General features: G+C 41.1%; 1 protein-coding gene across 1 annotated transcript in view; it reads right to left on the reverse strand.

The window, feature by feature from the left end:
• Positions 1-4,856: 4,856 nt before the first annotated feature.
• Positions 4,857-21,960, reverse strand: part of THOC1 (THO complex subunit 1) — a 33,712-nt gene continuing 16,608 nt past the window's right edge. Inside the window, exons 12-21 of the mRNA XM_065398827.1 lie at positions 20,245-20,345; positions 18,557-18,623; positions 18,006-18,056; positions 17,431-17,501; positions 14,389-14,484; positions 13,294-13,359; positions 9,463-9,546; positions 8,734-8,881; positions 7,642-7,720; positions 4,857-5,440 (exon numbers count right to left, since the gene is read on the reverse strand). Coding sequence (XP_065254899.1) covers positions 5,145-5,440; positions 7,642-7,720; positions 8,734-8,881; positions 9,463-9,546; positions 13,294-13,359; positions 14,389-14,484; positions 17,431-17,501; positions 18,006-18,056; positions 18,557-18,623; positions 20,245-20,345 — 1,059 coding nt within the window. The 3' untranslated portion in view covers positions 4,857-5,144. The remainder of the gene's footprint in view (positions 5,441-7,641; positions 7,721-8,733; positions 8,882-9,462; positions 9,547-13,293; positions 13,360-14,388; positions 14,485-17,430; positions 17,502-18,005; positions 18,057-18,556; positions 18,624-20,244; positions 20,346-21,960) is intronic.

The following is a 21,960-nucleotide window of genomic DNA, read 5'->3' on the forward strand; positions in this document are numbered from 1 at the left end:
GCAACTACAGTCATATTGTCTGATAGAACCACATCCTGGTTCACTCTTAGGGTGGACTGGAACCTTCATAGAGCTAGATCGACCACTTTCAGCTCTAGGAGATTTATGTTGTGAGCCTTTTCCTCCTCACTGTTTAGGTGGGCTATTTAGGTCTCCAAGTGCGCTCCCAGCCCTCCAGGCTGGCATTAATTGTGGGAGGCAGATGGGCATACCTTTATGGACATTGTTGTGGGCTGATCACCAACTCCTTACAGTGAACACCTGTGCTGGAACCTATAATTGATCTTTCCTGTGTTCCAGGGAGTGGTCCCACATATTTAGTATGAAGGCTTGAAGACACTGGATGCATGATTGTGCCCATGGAGTGATCTCTATGCATGAGGAGTCCTAGAAGTTGGAGGCACAATGCGATGGTAGGCCTCCTGTGGCTCAGGAGCAAAAAAATAAATTCCTGGATTTTCTGAAACCTTTCTAATGACTGGTAGATCTTTGCTACTTAGGTGTCTATTTTCAACTTCAAGGGGGGTTATTCTGGTGAACGGAACCATAGAACTTTTCTTGGCATTGATGATGAAGCCATGTGCCTGGATAAGATTCAGCATCCAAGACATAGCCCTGTGTGCTGCAGTTATGATCAAGATGTAGGTCATCCAGGAAGGGGTACAAGTGAGTTCCCTGTGATCCGAGTCTGACTATTATCACCACCATCGCTGTAGAAACCTTTGGGGCTAAGAACAGGCTGTACAGCACTGCTCAGTACTGATGCTTCCTGCCATAGGCAAACCTTGGAAATCTGCGGTGACATGGTCTGATGTGCATCTGCTAGATCTACCGAAGTCAAGACGACCTCTTGGACAGGGATGACACTGTAGAGGTCAGGGGCCTCTGAAGCTGAAAGGTCTTTTTCTTCATTCACTTGTCAAGCCTTGTGAGGTCAAGAAATGGCTCTGGATACATCCCCCTGCCCCACGTACAGTGAAGATGAGCAGAACCTTTCTTCTAAAGGAACACACACTATTACTCCTATATATAGAAGAAGAGATATTTCATTCTGGAGCAGATTGTTTTATGGGATCATTGGAGCTGGGTGACTAGATGAAGAATGGATGGGGTGGAGCCCACACCTTAAGGGAGAGGATCCCTGGCTCACGTGTTTGTGGTAGATGAAAACCATTCGTCTAGGAAATGGGAAATCCTGCCCCTTTCAGTCCTGGATGGATGCCTATGTGATCTTTGTAATAAAGTGGATTTTGGGAGCTGGGAGCAGACTGAGGTCCCTCAGGACTTTCCCCCTGACCTCGATTTCACTGTTTCCTTTGGGGAAATCTATTGTCTCTAATGGTTCTCTGTGAAGAAGAGGAGCAAAAGCAGCACCTCTGTCTGAAGGCTGGTCTATAGTATCTCCTGACAGCACTTAGTGGAGAAGGGAGAGACTTGGATTTTGCTGCACTGTCAGCCACCACCTTATCCAGCTTTTCTCCAAAAAGCAGGGAATGGATAACCTTGGCTGAGCCTAGGACCTGCTTAGAGTGTCCACATTCCAGAGTCAGAGCCATAGGTGGTGCCTGGCTGCTCAACTGGAAGCCCTGGCTCATTGCATCTACTGAGGCATCAGCAACTTTCTTTAAAGTGGAGCTGAAGTCAGGGTAATTCTCTGTTCTTAAAGGCTTTGAGATCTTCCAGCCAGGAAAGAGATGCTCTAACAAAGCAGGTAGCTGCCAGGGATGCTCAGAGGATAGCAAAGGAGACTTCAAAGTTAGTGTTGAGAGTGGCTTTCTATCCACAGGGTTCTTGAGGTAGAGCTCACCCTCTGAAGGAATAACTGTACCCCTGGGCAAAGGACGTTTCCACATTTAGTATCTCAGCAATAGAGCTCTTTGGATTCTTGAATGTTAGAGCCTGAGGTTGCTTTTATTAATATACTTGCCCTTATCAGCCGTGTTCCATTCATCCCTAATCATTTCCTCGGAGGAATTAAGAGGTATTGCAGCCTTGGGAGAGGATTTTTAGCTTGAAATTTCTCAGGGGAAAGAAAAAAGCACGCAAGCAAAAAAATTGGTGTATTTTCCTCCATCCTGCTCAGATTCAGCACCAGACAGCTCACCTTCCTCAGTGGAGGAATCAGGTTCTAAAATTTTTTGTGCTTTTTCTTTCACCTTCCCTTGATAGCCTCTTGTGATTTTTTTAAACCATTTGTGTGTGCTTCGGGAGTGTAGATGCTCTGCTGCGGCTTTTTGTGCCTTGCCTTCATTAGGGCCTGGCGCCGTCTCAGAATCCTCCCCTACTCAGTCCCAGTCTCCCTGGAGGGGAGGGAATAGGACAACTTGTCAGAGCCCTCCTGGCTGGCTTAGGAGGGGGAGTGGCTGATCAGAAGCCTTGCTCCTTTTCCCAGGGAACTCAAGACACACCTTAAGACTTGGAGGGGAGGGAGAACGGGACTGGTGACCCTGCAAGCCTCCCCTCTTTGTTCTGTGAGGGTCCCCTGGAACTTATCCACCCCTGCCCTGAGTCGAGTGGTCACTGTCCTGCTTATTTTTGGAGCGTCTGCTCTGCACTGAGGCTCCTGGTCCATCTTTCCCCCACTGGAGTTGTGATTGCTTTGGTGGGTAGGGGACCCCAGCTGCCTGTCTGACTCACAGCCCAGGGACCTAATAGAGTTAGGGATGGAAGGCTGGGTGCAGGCAGGATATAATGCACTGTCTGCCATGCCTAGGATGGTTGCCTCACACAGAGAGCACTGCCTGGATAAGGTGCAGAGGAGCCATCAGGGAGACACTGCAGGGAGGGTTAAACCCCCAAAGGGAAGAGGAGAAATGCTGAGGAGGGAGAACGCTGCTCCCCAATACAAAGGGGGAGGAAAGGAAACTGCCACAGGGGGATCATGGCCAAACCATCCAGTGCCAAAAAGCTCATGTGCTTCCATGAGAGGAGAGCAACCCCGATGTTCAGAATTGTGGGAGATGCTGGGCTGCAGGACAATGCTATTTCACAGCTCTTACTTCCCTGACAAATGAGATAAGCTCCTTGCCCCTCCACAACAGCATCTAACATCTGCCTTGAAATATGTTCCCAACACCATGTCACACATTCAAATTATTACCCCTAAAGCAAATAATCCCTTAATATTTTACCCAAATCACAGTCCCATAACCAGTAAGACAACCACACTGGATCAGGCCTGTGGTCCATCAAATCTAATATCCTGTCTCTGACAGCAGCAAGCATCAGATGTACCTCCCTGAAAGTAACTAATGCTGCAGTATGCAGATGTGAAGTCTCATCCCCTTAATGGTTAGGATTTACGTTCTGCAGAAGGTGGGGTTTTTTTTGAAGGGATATAAGAGTATTTAGCATGTACTATAGCTGGATAGTCTCGCTCCCCAGTCCCTCTTTGAATCTGGTTACGTTCTCAGCCTCAATTGATATCCTGTGGCACAGAGTTCTGCAGTCCAGTCACACGATGTGGAGAAAGTATTTCCTGTTGTCTGACTCCTTTCCTCCAAATGTCCATTTCCCATACCCTGTTCAGGTATTTCCTCTATCACAGAATACAAGAGCAATCTTCTCCATAAAACCACCTACATCAGCAATCTACACATCAGACAGAAACAGTCCTTTAAATGGGGCTCCTGATCACACCATGAGGACAAAACTCCTTAGAGGTTTAAAACAATGGGGGGGAGGGGGAAGCGCAGAACGACTGGCTCTGCAGGCGAGAACTACCCCTAGTAGAACTTCCCACTACCTTGCTCCACCCACAAAGAAACAGTCTGTGTCCCAGTCCAAGAGTAGTGCTGGGCTGGGGAAGGAAGGAAGGATGGAGTTTTCTTTTTAAAAAAGTCTCCCCCCCCCAATCTGGTGCCAGTGACGTCAGGTTTAGGGCCACAGTAGCTTGACACCTTCCCAGCTTTTTAAAGGTTTCTTTCCTCCTTATGGTTGCTAGTCCTGCTTCAAGGGTCCTAATGGCCATGCCAGGCCAGGATATATGGCTGAACTGTTAGTTTTCAGCAGTGGAACGAATTAATCCAATACCACTGACAGAAACGCTTACAGAAACATTTAAAATGTTTCTGTAGTAGGCTGCGCAGTCATTGGTGAGCATCTGTAGAAATTTAGAGACATCTAGAGAATAGAAACTTTTGCAAAAATAAAAATCCAATGATGCCTAAAGCTGAGTATTCAACGATTGATGCACTTCAATTAATAAAGCAAACTCTACATGGAGAAACTCCCTGATTTTACTGTAGTACCTGGCTAGAACCTACTTTACAACACTATCAAAAGCTCCTGAAATTTTTTTTTTTAAATAAACTGTATACAGAAAGGTTGCAGCCATCCCTAAATTTGAAGAAGGAAGCTTAAACTAGCACTCAGCAACACTCTACAACAGACCAGGATAGACTAATACCTCATCCACATTACATTATAAGTGAATTTTAGGTAGTCAGGTGACCTAACAACCCTATTCCTAAAAATAAATTAAAAAAAAAAAAAATCACTTGGGATTTTTTACTGGATTAGAGTCAATATCTCAAATATATGACTAATCCAAAAAGCATTGGAAAAGAACAGGACACGTCTGATCCGGACACTGCTTCACTGCTGACAGCAGTTAAACCAACTTCCCTCAGCAGGGAGAATACTACCCACTGTATTATTAGCAATACTTCCCCTCCCCCAAACTTGACTTGAGTCAACACTGACAGTCAAGTTTTCAGGAAGGAAAGCCAGAGGCCTGCGTACAATTCCACCCCAACATTTGCATGTGCAACCAAATAACTAATTAGGAGTCATGTCATCTTACCCATATTTAACCTGAGTTACATGTAAGCAAATAGAAAGATAGTGCACTTTACACTATGGCTCTAAAAACAGCAAGCCATTAAACTATTACAGTGTGTGCCACAGAAAACTCCACTGAACCTTGGCTCTCCCCTTCTACATTTTCATAATTTAAGGATGATGCCTGGGTTGCTATTTCTAGATCACTGTTACTAATCCTTCTCGGGAACTCTAGAAAACTAAAGGTTATAGAAAGGTTTTATTTGTTTACTAAACATAAAGCTGCCCTATCAAAATGTTAGATCTGTTACCTAGCAACAATAATCCATTGTTTTAATAAAAAAGTTGCAATCTGAAATAAATTAACTACTGTTTTCAGTGTCATTAGTTAGGCTTTCTGCAAGATCACTTAATCCAGCTTTGTTCATTGCAGTAATCAGATTCTCAGGTGTTGCATGTATCCCCTCTTGATCCTGCCAGGCAACCAGCAGCTGTTTAGCTCTCATCTTCACATCCTCACTATCGGACTCAATCTGTCTTATATCAGAGTCCTTCATTTCCAAGTAGGGGGCCAGAGTCTTCCACTGTTCTCCAAGCTTGTTAGCAAATGATTCAATTTGCCCCCCGGTCACGGGTTTGTCTCGTTGTACATCTGGACCTGAACAAACACACAGGAAGAGTAAGGTTATATCCTCAGGATGATGCAGCACTCCACATTCCTTGTGATCTGCTAAGTTTTAAACCTATTACAGCAGAACCTCAGAGTTACGGATTTCAGCCACACGGGGGTTGGAGCTGCAGGGTGGACAGGGCTCGGGCCAGTGTGTGGGGGGAGGCAAGGGCTTCTGATCCTCAGGGTGCCAGAGCTCCGCAGGGGGCTCAGGCCTCTACCCCGTGGGAGGACTGGGGCTCAGTGCTTTAGATTTGGGGGGAGTGCTCAGGTTCCCGGGTTCAGCCTCACGGAGGGTGCTGGGGATGCTTTTGGCTTCAACAGGTGGGGGCCTCAGCTACAGGGGAAGCACTGAAACCAGTGGTCCCCTCGTAGCTAAAGCCCCAAGCCTTGGCACTGGGAACAGAGCTGTGGGGCTGAAGCCCCGAGCCCCAGCACCACCCCACCCCCCCTTCCCAGTCTAAAGCCCTGAGTCCCAGTGCTCCCAAGGGTCGAAAGCCTCGAGCCCCCCCACCGCGGCCGCAGCCCCAACCCTGTGGCTAAAGCCCTGAGGCAGTACCGAATTTGCCTTTTTTTTTTTTTTTTTTTTTTAAAAAGTCTGCGCTGCTGCCTGATTGGGGTCCGGTTGACCGGTAAGTCTGTAACTCTGGAGTTCATACCTTTGAGGTTCTACTGTATTTATAAACAGACTGGCTGTTTTACCCATTTCAGCTAAGCATCTTATTTTGTATTTATGCTCTGAAACAGTCCTTTAAACCCTACTCAAAAACTGTCAGCTGTCAATTTTAGACTCAGGCATTGATTGGATTATAGAAGAGAAACTCCCCCCATAGGTGTATTATTGAAAGACTGTCCACTATGAGGGTTTCTAAACCACTAGTCCAATCTGGTACAGCTACTATATTCTTAGGTTCATCAGAAGCAACTGTTTCCATTGCTGAGTGTAAGAAGTCTATTCTTGCAAGCTACTGCAATTTTCAATACCTAGGTCAATAGGAGCCTTAAAATCTAAAATTGTAACTGGAATTTCACTACAGATGGAAAGGTTTAGGTTAGTTAAATCAAGCAGAGCTAGCCCAGTTTAACTTGTCTGAATTTGTGAAAAACAAAATTTGCTTCCCTCTAATTGTATAACTAAAAGCACAGAGAGGGAATGAAAACTCTAGTCTTCCTGCTTACAGTGCAGCCTGCACTGGATTATACAGAAGTTTGTTTTTTAATTGTATAAATTATCTTTTTTCTTACTTAAACGTTTGGCATCAAGATAAAAACATTGACCTTTGTGTCTTGCCGAGAAGACACATGCTGTGGTAATTATACAAGTGAGTTTACAAACTTGTAGCATATTACTGCTTGTCATCTATGTGCTCTGCTGACCAGGTTTATAACATTTCCAAAAACCATAGCAATGGATGAAGTTACCTATACAAGGAGTTGGATAAGGTTCTGCATCAATGTCTCTCTCCTCACCCAGCTTCGAGAGCCAATTGGCACGTTCTGAATGTTTCTAACTCTCTCCACTGCTTATCAGTCCCACTCATTTATAGGACATTTCACAAAAAACTAAAACCATTACATCAAGGGTTAGGAATTGAAGTCCATGAACAGCATGGGACAAAAGCAAACAAAACATTTCCATTATTGCTCAGAGGCAGAGCATGCATATACTGCATCAGACCACAGCCATCTCGTCTTTACTTTAAAAGGAGATGGAAAAATCAACAAAATGGAACTGTGAAGGCTGTTCCAGGTATTGTTAAATTGAAGAGGAGGAGAAGGCTCTTGCACCCGGAGTAACAAGATTGTCCTCTCTTCCCTTCTACAAGTGCTAGAAGAAAAAAGGCAGTGGAGTAGTTACATAGTAAACACACGCTACCCAAGAGGAACATTGGGAGAGATTGCTAATTATGTGTTCACAGTTCAAGTTGCACCCAACTCTGAGGAGCAGAACACTTTCAGTGATGCAGGGGTCAGGGATATCCAAGTAACTGCTAGCTTTGTGGGACCTGATATGGTGCTGTTTGTCACTTTCAATATTAGCATTGGTGCTAAACGTCGACAGGTCAGAAGCAGAAGGTGAAACAGGACAGATGACCTTGGGGAGAAGGCATGATTAAAAAAAAAAACAAAAAAACCACCTTCTAAATATGGATGAAGAGTGAAACTGAAAAAAAACAAGTAAATCTTACTTTCATTGTTTTCCTTTAATAAAGCATCATTATCTTCCTCATCTTCATCCTCTCCTGTTTTTATTTCTTCAGAAGGAGGCTATAATGAGAGAATTAAATATCACTTGATGGCTTCTGTGTTTAAAAAGAAACGTTTATAGCTGCGTGATGGTCCCTGACATGCCTGCAAGAATAGACAATCTGACAAGACATTTGTGTACAAAAAACCCCACACGATCTTTCTGTACCCAAAACCCTAACAGCAGCAGCAGCAACAAAATACTACTGACCTGGTCACAGGAGAATCTCCTGCTCTTTTCAAGAAAACAAAAGCTTGCCTGGAACTTGCTCACTGTAGGAGAAACTAATCATTCCACTATGATCTCTGATATTATGGGATATTCAGTGCTGCTTATTTTTCCCAAACCCTGTTCCCCACTCCCCTGCCCATTTCCCCGTTCATTAGCCAATGGTGGCATCCAATGGAAAAAATATTGAGCTTATGGCCTTTTTTGATGGATAAAAAGCCTGAGAGGATTCGTCTTCAGGTTAGGAATAAGAAACCTCCCAAACACAAGTATGGATCCTCCAAGACGGATGACTAACACCACAATCAGAAGAGAAAGACAATCCTGATATTTCTAAGGGATTAAAAAGCAGATTTAAAAAACAAAAAATCCCACCTAACCTTTCAGGCCTTCTTCATAGATCAATGAAAATAAAAAGGGCACAAACCCAACATTTCTCTTGTTCCTTTTAAGGTCACCTTTAACAATACGCTTAAGACAAACTGACCCTACAACACATGAAAGCTGAATGTTTCCGCAAATATTTTAAGAGAGAGTGTCACAATTAGTTGCTCTAACAAGCCAAAATTTTAAGCACATGATAGCAAATAAAATCTGTTCCAAAGTCTAGCATCAGCAGGGTCTTAATGTATAATACCAGTTTTATTTGCAGTTTTTATTTTAGCACACAACCATACGCATGAATATAATTCTTTTGCCATGAACCAAACATATATATGATCATAATTTACAATTCTGCAGAATAAGAGACCATCAGTAGGTCAGTTAGCATAATTTGATTTAAGTACCAGGAAATATTACTTACAGGCAACTCCTTGGCTAATTTGATTACCATGTTTTCTAAGTATTCTGGTAAACTCTTAAATTGTTGATTGGTTGGCTGGAAGAAGTGGGGACTTCTGCGTGCTAGTAATCTTAATGCTCTCCAGCCATAATTAGAATTGTTCACAGCCCTATAAAAGACAAGTAGTGTTAGTTACATGTTCATCATCTATACATAAGGGTTTGGAAGGCAAAGAAAGAAAAATGCCGCTAGAGAACTTATTAGCGTTTGATTTAAGGAGATTTACTTTGTATATTTTGATATGTATGTTGACAATTTGTGTTTTAATGATTGCAAAGTTTTAACTTTTTGAAGCCCAACATCTATTGTCATTTTGTAATTGTCTAATCCCCCAACTGTCTGACCCCCCTCAATTTCCCACAATTGTGAAAGTTTAAATAAGCATTTAAAAAAAAATTAAAACCCATAAGTTTGAAAATGTAAATTGACAAAAATTTTACAAATGCTTTAAAAACAAACATTGATATTTCTATCCAAACTATAAAAAAAAAGTCTTTTTTCAAGACAGGAAAAAAAAAGGGTCACACATTTCTCAACTAATGTCATGCTGTCCAAGCTTACTAGCCTTCAGGACAGAAGTTCAGACCTGTGGAGACATCAATAGTCCAGAGAACAGATTCTTTACTTCAATGACCCAAGCAAACATTAAAAAGAGGGACACAAATTAAGAATAAAATAAAATTTACTCACTTATACTCATTTTCAACCATGTTTTCAGGATCTGCCTGCTCAATAGCCTCTTCGAAGAACTCCTCCAGTGTTGGCATATATTCCCTATGAAATACATCAGAGTTTGATACTCTTCACATTTTCATTCTGACTAATCTCTATTTATCCCTCCAATTAATTCACGCACGCTTCAGTCTTCCTTATGAGGCAGCGATACATGTCCTGATTTGGACACTGCACTGAAGTGACAGATCTCAAGTTCATCTATGCATTGCTAATGTTGCTAAGACATGAACTACTGATCCATCACTAAAATACAACAGAGGTGTAACGTGATCTATCATCAGTTCAGCACCATACAAGACAATAATGACAGAATCCCTGCCCTGAAGAGCTTACAGTCTAGGCCCTGATTCAGCAATGCACTGACTTCAAATAGGACTTAAGCACATGCTTCAATGCATTACTATACAGGGATGGGAATACTCATGTGGTTAAGTGTTCTGCTGAACCAAACTCTAAATTAACATATGACATAAGGAGATATAGTACATATTGGATGGGAGGGCAAGAGATACAGTAATAAGATTACATGGTCGCTCTGATTACTAATATGCATGAGTCTTCAAGCTTTTGTAAAAATACTGATTATTATTTAAATTACGAGTATTATGAGGGGCAGATTAGGATGCACAGATTGCATGGGAGAAGTGTGTTTTAAAGAGAGTTTTGAAGAAGAGAGTGTGTGGAGGCATGGCTGATCATCTCAGGAAGGGCCAGGCAGATGTAGGAGTCAACAAAGGTTGTTAGTTTTGTGCAACCTGGGTGAAACTGAGTAGGGAAAGCACAGGTCCTTACCACCTCATCTGCTAATCACAGAACACAGTGTTTGATATGGGCTGCATATTTCCCTTCCGTTCAGTTTATTTCTGGCCACTGATTTTAGAGGAAAAATGGATCACACTCCTGGTTGAACATTTCAGTAAATGTGGTTTTGCTCATTTTTCCTCCACTTGCAATGTGGCACATGAGATAATTACTGTACATTTAAATTAAAAAGAAATCAACATACTCCTGAACACTTAGGGGATCGCAAAATTACTTAGCTTTATTTGTAAGTCAGTATTTGTAGTTATCATACACCCTTTTGTTAGCTGCACTGTTACTGTTCTTGCAATAGTCAGCAGCTGCTTCTACTGGATATTCAAATCTGCACTTAATACTCCTGACAGAGTATGACGCACATTTTTCTGTGCCCCCCGTGCAGAACTTCCTCCCCCCCAAAAAATCTGCTGGGGGACATGCCTCTTCCCCAGCAGCACATCTGTTCCAGCGTGCTTACAGCAGCCTCAGAGATGGGGGCTGGGCGTGCATGCCTGCGTGGTTGATAACTGTCAGGGGGGGAGAGGGAGAGAGAGAAGGAGAACGAGAGAGAGAGAAACAGACTCTGTCCCTCTCTCTTGGGACTGCAGCTCCCTGGCGTGGAAGGGTAGGGCTTTTTATTATACAAGAGGCAGGCTAGAGGCAGAAATGTAGCAGCCTGACTGTGTAGTAACATTGTTAATATTCCAATTGTTAGTTAACTGTTCCCATTTTCAATCAATTCCCGCAGGAGCATAAAACCTGTGAAAGTTATAAGGCCCCTACATTGCTAGAGTGACGTAAATGAGCCTTATTATAAATGACAGTAAGGGAATCCTCAGTTAGGAAGATCTATGTGTTTTCTCACTTTTTTCCTGTGCCAGTGTCACAATGGTGTTAGATTACATCTCAGGATTTATTTATTTATTTATTTATGGGTAAGTAAAACACTTTGAGGGCAAATAAAACATTTACTAAGCAGTCAATAAAATGTCAGGATAATCAGAACCAAGCACTTCCCAAAGTACCCAGCCAGGTCCAGGACAATGATTAGTAAAACTGTAGGACTTTCATGTGTGAAAGTCTGAGCAATTTAGAATGACATTCTATTTGGGGGGGGGGGGGGGGGGGGAGAGATTGGTGCTGTTTGGTGTTCTATAATGTAATTTAAATGAAAATCCAGGATAACAACTGGAATGCAAGGTATTAATTACCAAGTGTTTGTAACTTAACTTCCATGTGTTTAGGAAACACTGAATAGTTATTGTGACTTTTTTCTGTATTGTAGTTTGAATAAATTACCAACATAATTGAAACTGGTGTGATTATACTGCATTATTTTGACAAATAAAATACGCAGAATTTTGCAAAATTATGAATTTTTTGGCACAGAATTTTGAATCTGTTGGCGCAGAATCCCCCCAGGAGTAACTTAAGTATCTGATGTATTTAAGAATATGCACAACCATCAAGTTAGTCTCTGAAACAGGAACTAAACTATGTTCTTTACAACTATAGGGTATTGTGATATGTGCATTATCTTGCATCACAAATACAGCAGAAGAGAGATTCATCAGGCATCAAGTCCTCATCTACATGCACCTGATCCAAGGTCCATTCAAGAGAGATATCACGTTTGCCTGAAGAGGAGGATATCATGGAGCAACAAGGAAGCAGGGAGGACACACTGTAGTACTGGGTCATTAAGACATCTAGATAAACTGATTTTGATTTTGTTTCAAAAAGTGGGTTTTGTCCCAATTGAGATTGGGCCCCATTGTGCCAGGCACTGTACAAACAAAGTCAAAGCTAGTCTCCACCCAACAGAGTTTACCAATATAGACAGAATACTGGTGTGAGAAAAGAAATATTATTCCATTGTACAGATGGGCATCTAAGGCACAGAGATGAAGTGACATGCCCAGAGTCTCAATCCAGTGCCTTAACCATTCAATCATCCTTCTCAACCACTCCCATCATGATAAAATAAATGCTAAATGGCTTATTGTTTCAGGGGGGGAGGGCGGGGGAAGGTCAATGTGCTGATGCACGTGGTGTAAGAGGTTGGGTTTTTTAAGCACCCCTCTATCTGCAGCACTTTTCTGGTACACAGAAGGCTAATCCACTTCAGCCTCCCCAGCCAAGCTATCGGGGCTCCACCCTGGCAGAGATTCTGAGGCTCCCTCCAGCACATGTTAGAAGCCTCACAGCTGAAGAAAGCACCTCTTGTGCAGAACTACTACAATCTGTGAAAGCAGAGACTCTGCAAAGTTCCAGTGGAGCAGCACGAGCATCTTTCCCTGTGTTTGTTTTGGCCCCCTCAGCCACTGCCTACCTCTCTACTGCCCCATCCAATCTCCATGCTCCCTGGCCAACCACTGATGCTGCACAAAAATAGATTAATGTAGCAATGTTACCAAAGACAATTATGTGGTCAAGTGTAGAGCCTTATAATTGCACAGTACGCGGGGCCTTGACAGTGGCACAATTGTAAGGAGTAACTGAAGAGTGCATTTTACGGTCATTGCCTTAGCACAGCGGGAGTGTTAAATCACAGAGAAATCACTGGCAACAGATCTATTCCTAGCACCAGAAATAGTAGCCAGCTTCACCTAAAGTAATACTACAAACATACATGCTAGCAAATCCCCACCATCTCATTTTATTTCCCTCAAGCATTACACTTTTAATACAGCTTAAACATTTCGAACCAGATTCTGCAACCCTCGCCTGCTATGAGTGGCAACCACTGTTCCCAGAATTACTAAGAGCAATGGGATTACTTGCATGAGCATGCACTATTCAATGAGAGTGAGGGCTGCAGACTGTGGCCTTTAGTCAGAATTTGACTTTAAAAAAAGGTGAACAGAATTGTTGACAGTATAAATAATTTTATTAAACTGTTAGACAGTTTCTTTGATTATTTTAAATCTTGTAGAGTCACAGTGCAGGAAGTTAGCTTGTAGGTAATGAAGTACTTTTCCTACTTACCTAGTCTCAGATTTACAAGCTTCCATGTTGTCCGGACATAAATTCCAAAGCCGCGTTAGCTCCTCACTGCAAAGAGGAATACAAAATTGTGTGTTAAAACTGCACATTAGTCATTCACTAAAAGAAAAGGTACAAGAAATATTCCTACCATATTGCTCATCTAAAAGACCCTTATAACAAATCATGTCAGTTATGAGATGTACATAGAATTGATATGTTCTGGGTTAATAATGTCAATGACTGATGGACTTTGTGGTCTTCGCTGGCCATTAGGATAGTTACATTCCTAACATATGTGCAACATGCTGCCCTGGGGATTTGGGATCAGAAAGAGAATAAAGATTTTTACTTCCCAAGTTAGAAAAGCTTGGCCCTGTTGTGTTTGTGATGGAGCAAAGTAACACTTTCTAGCTCAGAGAGGACTTTCTGACAATCAACCAACAGGAGGGGTTTGGAGTTCAACAGAAGATTGAACCTTGCCTCTCCCAGCTTAGAGGTTAGGTGAACAGCTACAATGGAAAGGAGAAGAAAAGAGAATTTCTTGCTCCTCCACCCAAGAAGAGTTAAATGTAATCAGTACATCATATGGTTGTGATGTTCTGCTTGTTGCCTTTACTTATTATGTGACATCACGATGTTTGGGGATGCACTGACAAAGAGCCAGTGCCCCAAAATGTTTATAATTTAATTCAGTCACGGAAAAAACAACATAGACAACGCACTGGTACATGACAGATACACAAGGGGGGGAAAAAGGATTCTTGGATTGTTGCAAAGATCAGTGTGCATAGGCTTTTCTACAAAAGCGTATCTTAAGAAAAGATGCAAGGCAGAAGAGGGAAAGGTGATTCAACAAGTAGCCTAGAAAAAGGGTCAAAGATATGGGAGAGAGAGAGAGCAATGGTGAACATGAGCAGCTTCAAAGGGGGGGGGGGTGTGATTGAAAGGAGGCATGAAATAAGGAATTAGAAGACACTGCTGTACTCTGAAGAGATATTTCAGTAGTTTAGCTCATTCTCAAAATTTCATACTTTTCTTATCACCACCAAGTCATCAATACAAACAATGAACCGGGGCAAAGAAAAATTAACGTACTTCCCCATGAGAATTTTTTTGTTTGGTCCTTTCCCTAGGAAATCCTCTGGAGCTGGCCTCTTTCTCACAAGTCTTGTTGGCTTGGAATCTGATGGTCTAAGTAAAAAAAAAAAAAAAACTTTTTCAAAGTCAAAATTACAGTATTTGGAGATCCAAAATGAGGACAATAGCTTCTAACTGAATCTCAATACAAACTTTCCACAGGAAAGATTAGCAATTAGGATTTTTCGGGACCTGTCAGATACCATATTACACCTCAAATTCATGAGATAACTAACATCTCAGAATTTGCCAAAAAGAAATAATTCCCATTTATTCCAGCAGTCCATATTATGTGTGATCTACCCTACTGTATGTGTCATCTGCATACAACCTCTAGGGGATGCAGGTTCCCTCTCCACAATGCCCCTGAAGCCATGGAAGAAAGGAATGGAACTCCCAGACCATTGAGACAGCCAGGCTGAGATTTACCCAAACTCAAAAACTCTGGCAGGGATCTGGAGAAGTAGGTAGGACATTCAGGAGTTATAAAATTTGACTTGTTATAATTATTTGTAGCTTTGTGGTTTGTTAGAAATTCCTCCCTTCCCACACCTCTTCTACCATCTCTGCAAATGGGTGGAATCAAAGAGAAGGCTATATCAAATTCCCTCCTCAGCATATCAGATGGTGACCCAGCTGTTCTCACCACTGAAGATGCCAGTTAGTCACTTTTTAACATGGCCTATATCTAACTGCATGGGGACCTTTACTGGCTGTATGCAACTGTGATTAATTTGAGCAAGAGTGTTGTCAAGCTTAAGATGAACAACAGTATTGCCAGTGTTTGGCCTAAAACTTCTGGAAGCTTTATAGAGTGAGCTTTGCAAAATTAAGCTGCAACTTGTGGTCAAAAGACACCTACAGCCAGACAACATTTTATGCTGACTCCTATATGGTATAATAGGTCATGCCCCCGGGTACGGCTTATTGAAACCACCTTTGAAATTTGTGGTTAAGAGACGCTGCAGCCAAAGAACTGATTCCTATGTGGGTTTGATGGGCTAGGCCTTTAGGCATAGGTCATCAAGATAACCTTACCCACAATCAAGCCAATAGCCCATTTAGAGGTAAGTTACCTAGAAAGACACAGTCGAGACAGTGGGCTATATAAAAATAAGCTAGCTTATAAAATTAAAACAATAATTGGCTACAAAAAAAATAAGTAAGCATGAATTATACAGCCAAAGCGACAACACTAAATTTGGCCTAACCTGATTGGTTGACCTGCTTCAAAACACGGTGGGCAGATGAGATTAAATGTGTAGAACCTCAGGGGTGTGTGTGTGTGTGTGTGTGTGTGTGTGTGTGTGTGTGTGTCTTGGTCTAAGAAGTTATTCTCTTTGATTGGTCTGACCCGCACCCCCTGAACTGAGGAAACCTGAACTGCACCGACTATCTGCACCTGGCCAATGCAAAGAGCAGTCGACTAGAAGGTAACATTCTCGGTAGGGTAAGGCTTTAAAAAGAAAAAAAGTCTGGTTGCATGCAGAATAAGGTAATGAGTAAAGAAGTCTGGGTTGCTTGAGCTGTTTTGATCTCAAGTTGTACTGACACTATAGTATTAAAAAATGATAGTGTCGGGATAATTTGATCTCAGATTATATTAGTGCTGCAGTATTAAAAATAGTAGTAAAAGTTTAATACTAGTGTTAAGTTGTTTAGAAATAAGAGAAAGTTGTTAATTTATAGTATCTTTGTTTATACTTATGATTATTAAGGGCAGGAATAAAACTTGTAAGGTTAATAGTTAATAAGTAATAATAGCTTTGCATGTACTAGTGCCTGTCATCAGTAAAAACTGGCAATGTTAAAAACATGCTTTTATAGTAATAAGTAGCCAATGTATAACATTACCTGTACTTGTGCTTGTTTGCAATACAATTTGTCCTTATTCAATGCTGGTATTTAATTTTTCTTTTCCTATTCTGTCTGTGCTGCATTTATAGCCATAAGTCATTAAAAGCCTATCTTGAGGAATAATCAGTAGTTTTAATTTCTTTATACGGACACCACTTAACCTCATTACATCTGTGTTGGGTGGTGGGACATAGCGATCACTCAGAGCCCCATTTGGACCCTGATGTGTGTCCCCTTCTTCCTATATCTCCGCAGCAACAAACTACGTTTTCTTTCAGGTCACTCACTGATCATCACTGAGCAGCTGCCTGAGGACATTATGTAATCATGCTTGAATGGATAAAAGTCCTAGGCCTCACTCCAGCAAAGAGATCCTCAGGTTTTATGTTCACTACAGCCAAACTGCCAGAGACCCTATTACTGGGAATCCACACCACAAGATGTGGGCATATGGGAAAGTATTTCAGCTTGAGCTTTCTTACTTTTTCATTCTGAGCTCTGCTAAGTGCAGGAGATGGGGAAGAACAGGACACTCCACGAGTTTCCCATCACAGAGTCCTTAGTAGTGTCCAGGGGAAACACACGCTGCCATGGAGGCAGTTGAGCCTCCTTCTTCTGCACAGGAGAGGAAAATCCACATGTGCAGAATCCCCTATGTACTTGGGAGCACAGGGGCACGATGGGTCCCTAAGATTTTTACCCCCGAGACCTAAATGCTAACAACACACACACACGGTATGTCTACACTCGAACTGCAATCACACTTTCAGTTGAAGAGGGCACACCCGCACCAGCTTTAATTTAGCTAACATGACTAAACATAACAGAGAAGACACGAGCTTCAGCATGGGCTGCACAAGCCTACACAGAACCTTGGGTATGTACTCGTACCACTAGCCCATGCCATGGTCTGTGCTGCCCCATGTTCACTGCTACTTTTAGCCACGCTAGCTACAGTAAAAATGCCTACTCCAGCTGCAAATCACAACTCCTACTGCAGCATAGACATACTCTCGGGCGGGATACCCAACTATTCTGTTTAGCAAAGTTACTAAATGCATAAACGTAGGTACACATACTTGAGTGGAATGGTCATTTCAAGATATTATAAAAGGGAATTTACTATTTTACTAGTACATTTACCTTTCTTTCACAAAACTTGGGCAGCCTTCATTTTTCCAGGTGTTCCAGTTTTCTTCAGTGTTTAATATATGCTGAAAAATAAGTAAATAGACACCTAACATCATTAAAGGGCACAGTCACCTTCCAAAACAGTGCCTGCATTTTTTAACTCACTACTATTAGAAACCCCTGAGAATGCCAAGCAAAAGATTAGAGGGGAAAAAGTCAGTTTTTCAGTATGTTTGCCCACAAAGTGCTGTAAAATGCACTAAGGAATCAGTTACACCATTTCTCTTGTATAACCAATCTCCCTTTATTTATTTTATATACGTGTATGTTCGTGCATGGATTTTCCCCCACAGCAACAGGAGAGAGAAAAGCATTTTAAAGAAATATGAAAATGTGACTGCATAAAAAAATATTGACGGGAGAATTGGAGTTGCTTATGGCACCTGAAACTTTTACCTCATGCCTTAAAAACTGACTAGATAGATATCAAGTCAATGGCATTCTTTTTAGAGCCTACTTTGATTCTGTTTAGACAGATATATACTAAATTGTAATTTTTATTTTTATTTATTTTTTTATATACTTACCTCTACCATTTTTGAGAATCTTTCCCCATCTGGGGGGTTTTCTGAAAGAAGCTGCAATTGGAAGAAGTCATATGACTAGTATTAACTTTTGGTAACAGAATATGTAGCAGAACTTTTGAAAGAAGGTAAACAACCAAAAACTGTGGTAACCACTTCATGGATAAGAAACACCATTTATCTGCCTTTCTGGTATTTTCCCAAGATTTCTAGTGTTCTTTCACATTTAGGAAGACAACATACCTAAATTTCCATAGTACAGCTGTGTTGAATTATTAAAAACTGATAATACAAACAGGGCCACCCAGAGGATTCAGGGGGCCTGGGGCAAAGCAATTTTGGGGGCCCCTTCCATAAAAAAAAAAGTTGCAATACCATAGAATACTATATTCTCGTGGGGTCCCCTGTGGGGCCCAGGGCCAGTGGGGCAAATTGCCCCACTCCCCACGCCCCCCACGGGCGGCCCTGAATACAAAACAGCAAATTCAGAGTTCCTTTTATGAGTTACAAGAAGAGATTGAGAGCTTGCATTGTTTATTCTCTACTGTACTGACCTGGTAAACCAATTTTGTAGTATCTTCAATCCAGAGGGACTGTTCATCAGTTAGAACGTAGTTTGAACTGGGGGGGAGGGGGGAGAAGAGAAAAAAAGCACTGAGTAAAAACAGGCTGGCACACGAGATGCTGTACATTCAAATTTGTAATTTGAATATTAAAATTTTCTATAGGCGAGGAAGAGGTTATGTAGTAAGCCAGCAGTTTTTGAAAGGAACCAATTAATCTAGAAACAGTAAGCAATGAACTACAGTAAAAAACCCACGTTCATCTCAAACAATAACTTCAGACTATTTTGTAGCTTTCATGAAACAAAGGACATTGCTTTCTTTATGCATCTGGAATCTCAACAAGAGTGGCAGGTAAGAGGGGAAGGGGAGGGAGAGAAGGAGAAGTGAAATATTAACAAGATCTGTGACTTGAGATTTACAAAAGATGACTAATTTTTACAAACTGAAAATGAACTTTAAATTCTATTTTTGAGTTTTCACTGGTGAAAGAAAAAAGGTCCATTTGTAAAGAGGATCCCTGGGAATATAAAGCCTGAATCAAACCATTCAGTAGCAACGCAATATGTAAAATTTCATCTTTTTTGTGAGGCACCAGCTATGTTCAACAGTAAATATAAACATGGTTATTGGTAGTCAATTTATGGCAGAAAGACTTCTAACTAGAGGGCTCCTTGCAGAAGAATGTGAAATTTGTTAACTTTTTTAGAAAAATCAGTATTATCTTGCAATATCTATATGAAATTTTATGCTGTCACATTCCTATTTTATTCCAGGTTGGTCTACACTAGCCTAATAAATTAATACTTATGTAGACAGGAGAATAAAGTCAGTATTTGTGTCTGAATTGGATTGTAGGGCAGTTTTGCGCAGTGGATAGGACACTGGGGTGGGACTTAGGAGACCTGCATTCTATTCCTGCCTATGTCACTGCCCTGCTGGGAGAGCTTGGGCAAGTCACTTCCTCCTCTCTATCAAATGGAGACAATACTGACCTCCTTTATAAAGTGCTTGGAGATGTGCTAACTAGAAGCACCATAATAAGAAATAAGTATGATTAATTATAATTAAGGATACAATTTGGTCACAGAGGTCATGGAGTCTGAATTCCGTTTCAGCCCCCCGCAACCGGCGGGGCTCCGACTTCCATGATTTATGGTTTATTGCCCATGTCCTGCCAGTGAATTTTAATAAAAAGCCTCATGCCAAAATCTTAACCTTAATTATTATAAAGGCAGTAAGCAAATCATATGTACACAGCACAAGAAATGAACGATCTAAATGTATTAAGTGGGGTAAGTCTGGAAATTGCCAAAAAAAATTTAATTTAGAAAGTTGTTCTCTAAGACAGCAAAATTAGAGTGTTTGGCAACATAAGAAAACTGTTATGTCACTTTATGGTTGTTGTTGTTTTTTATAATCCTAATCACTGCTGCTGGTATTTTGGACACAGAAAAAAAACCTTAGGCAAACAAAGGGCTAGATCCTTCAACCACATGTTCCTCACTGTCAGATCTCTCAGCCAGCTCAAATCCCACCGTCAGATCTCTTCCTAAGTTTTACAGAAGATTTTCCATTTAAAAAAAAAAAAAACCAGCAAATTTGGTCTCTCTTTTAAAAGTGCTTTAGTCTGTTTATAAATCCAATCTCCCCCAATAAGACAAACATTCCCAACTTACCTTTTAAATTTGACTTGTCCCTTTAGATACTGAAATAGTATTAGATATTGCAGCAAGATGTGACGGCGGAAGTTACTGTCACTCAGCTGTAAATCCATTAGCTTAAAAAAAAAAAAAAAAAAAAAAAAAAAAAAAAAAAGAGTTAAAAAAACCCCACACCAATTATACAGGATTCCTCTGATCCAATATATTTTCAGATCTTCAAGCTTTCAAATGGAAAGCCTGCATGTATTTTTTGTTAGGAGCAGTCTCAACTTAGCCTACATAAATCTGAAGTTATTCAAATACAGTGAAATCTGTAGTGGAGATTGTCCATATGTGGCAATTCATGTTAATGATCTTCAAATATATTATGTATCATTCTGCCCCACTTTTATTAGAATGCCTTCTCTACTAAGACACCAACTTTGCTGTCTTGGGTGATATATTAATGTGACATCTGTTAAGAAAAGATAAAAGCGTAAAGAATGGTGTATATGGGCAACTCATGGTTCCTTGAATCCATTACAAATATTTTATATTGTTATGTAGCCCAGTTTTACAGTATTCTACCTGAGGCATCATTCACTTCTAAGTGTGCAAGAATTTGGACAACCACCACAAATGCGCTCACAGATGTAAAACTATTTTTCCCTTTACCAGCATACATTTGCAACCCTGAAAAGCTATTACATTGCATAATTAAAAGTTTAAAATTAACAAAAAAGGGCTCTCAACACTTCTTTCCAATGCAACATTTGTGTTGCAGCACAGATCTTACAAAAAACATCTAGTTTTTACGACCAGATTCAATTTCTCCCAGCAAAACTTCCTATAGAGGTGGCCTAGTGCTTGGCTCCCAAACGGTATTACCGCTACATGACAAGTTAAGGAAAAGAATAAACTTTGACAGTTCCCTTTACTGTGCAAAAGGGGCTATGATGTGTTACACTAACTATACTTGGGCTCTGTGAAAGGGTATTGGCAACACTATTCTCTGCACCACACTTTTCATTGTCTAAGGGCTTGTCTATACTTACGCGCTGGTTCGGCGGCAGGCAATCGAACTTCTGGGTTCGATTTATCGCGTCTTGTCTGGACGCAATAAATCGAACCCAGAAGTGCTCGCCGTCGACTCCGGTAATCCTGCTCGGTGCGAGGAGTACGCGGAGTCGACGGGGGAGCCTGCCTGCCGCATCTGGACCGCGGTAAGTTCGAACTAAGGTACGTCGACTTCAGCTACGTTATTCACGTAGCTGAAGTTGCGTACCTTAGTTCGAATTGGGGGGTTAGTGTAGACCAGGCCTAAAGTAACAGCAATGAAACAGTTTCATGCTCCTTATACAAAGATGGCTAGGGAAACACAAGGGGAAAAAAAAAAAAAAAAGGAAGCTCAAAACAAAATAAAAGGTAACTTTGGTACCATATGAATTATTTCAAAGTTAAAATTATGTATATTATTTCACAGGGTAGATATTTATCAACTTAAAATCATGCAATTGCCATAAAGTACATAATTCTTTGCATTCTATGCACTAGAATTAGTACAACACTAAAAAAGATTTGCAATAATTTCCTCAAAAATTACAATACAATAAAGCAGAAAGTGCAGGTAAAACACAACTGTATGCTCATTTTAAGTGTTGAAAGTTCAGTTGTATGTGATAAGAAAAAAAGCAGATTGTAAATATTTACTTTTGCTCTTTTTCCTTCTAAATTGTAACATTATGGAACAAT

The sequence above is a fragment of the Emys orbicularis genome, chromosome 2 (genome assembly GCF_028017835.1).
Source record: "Emys orbicularis isolate rEmyOrb1 chromosome 2, rEmyOrb1.hap1, whole genome shotgun sequence".
Classification (NCBI taxonomy): Eukaryota; Metazoa; Chordata; order Testudines; family Emydidae; genus Emys; species Emys orbicularis.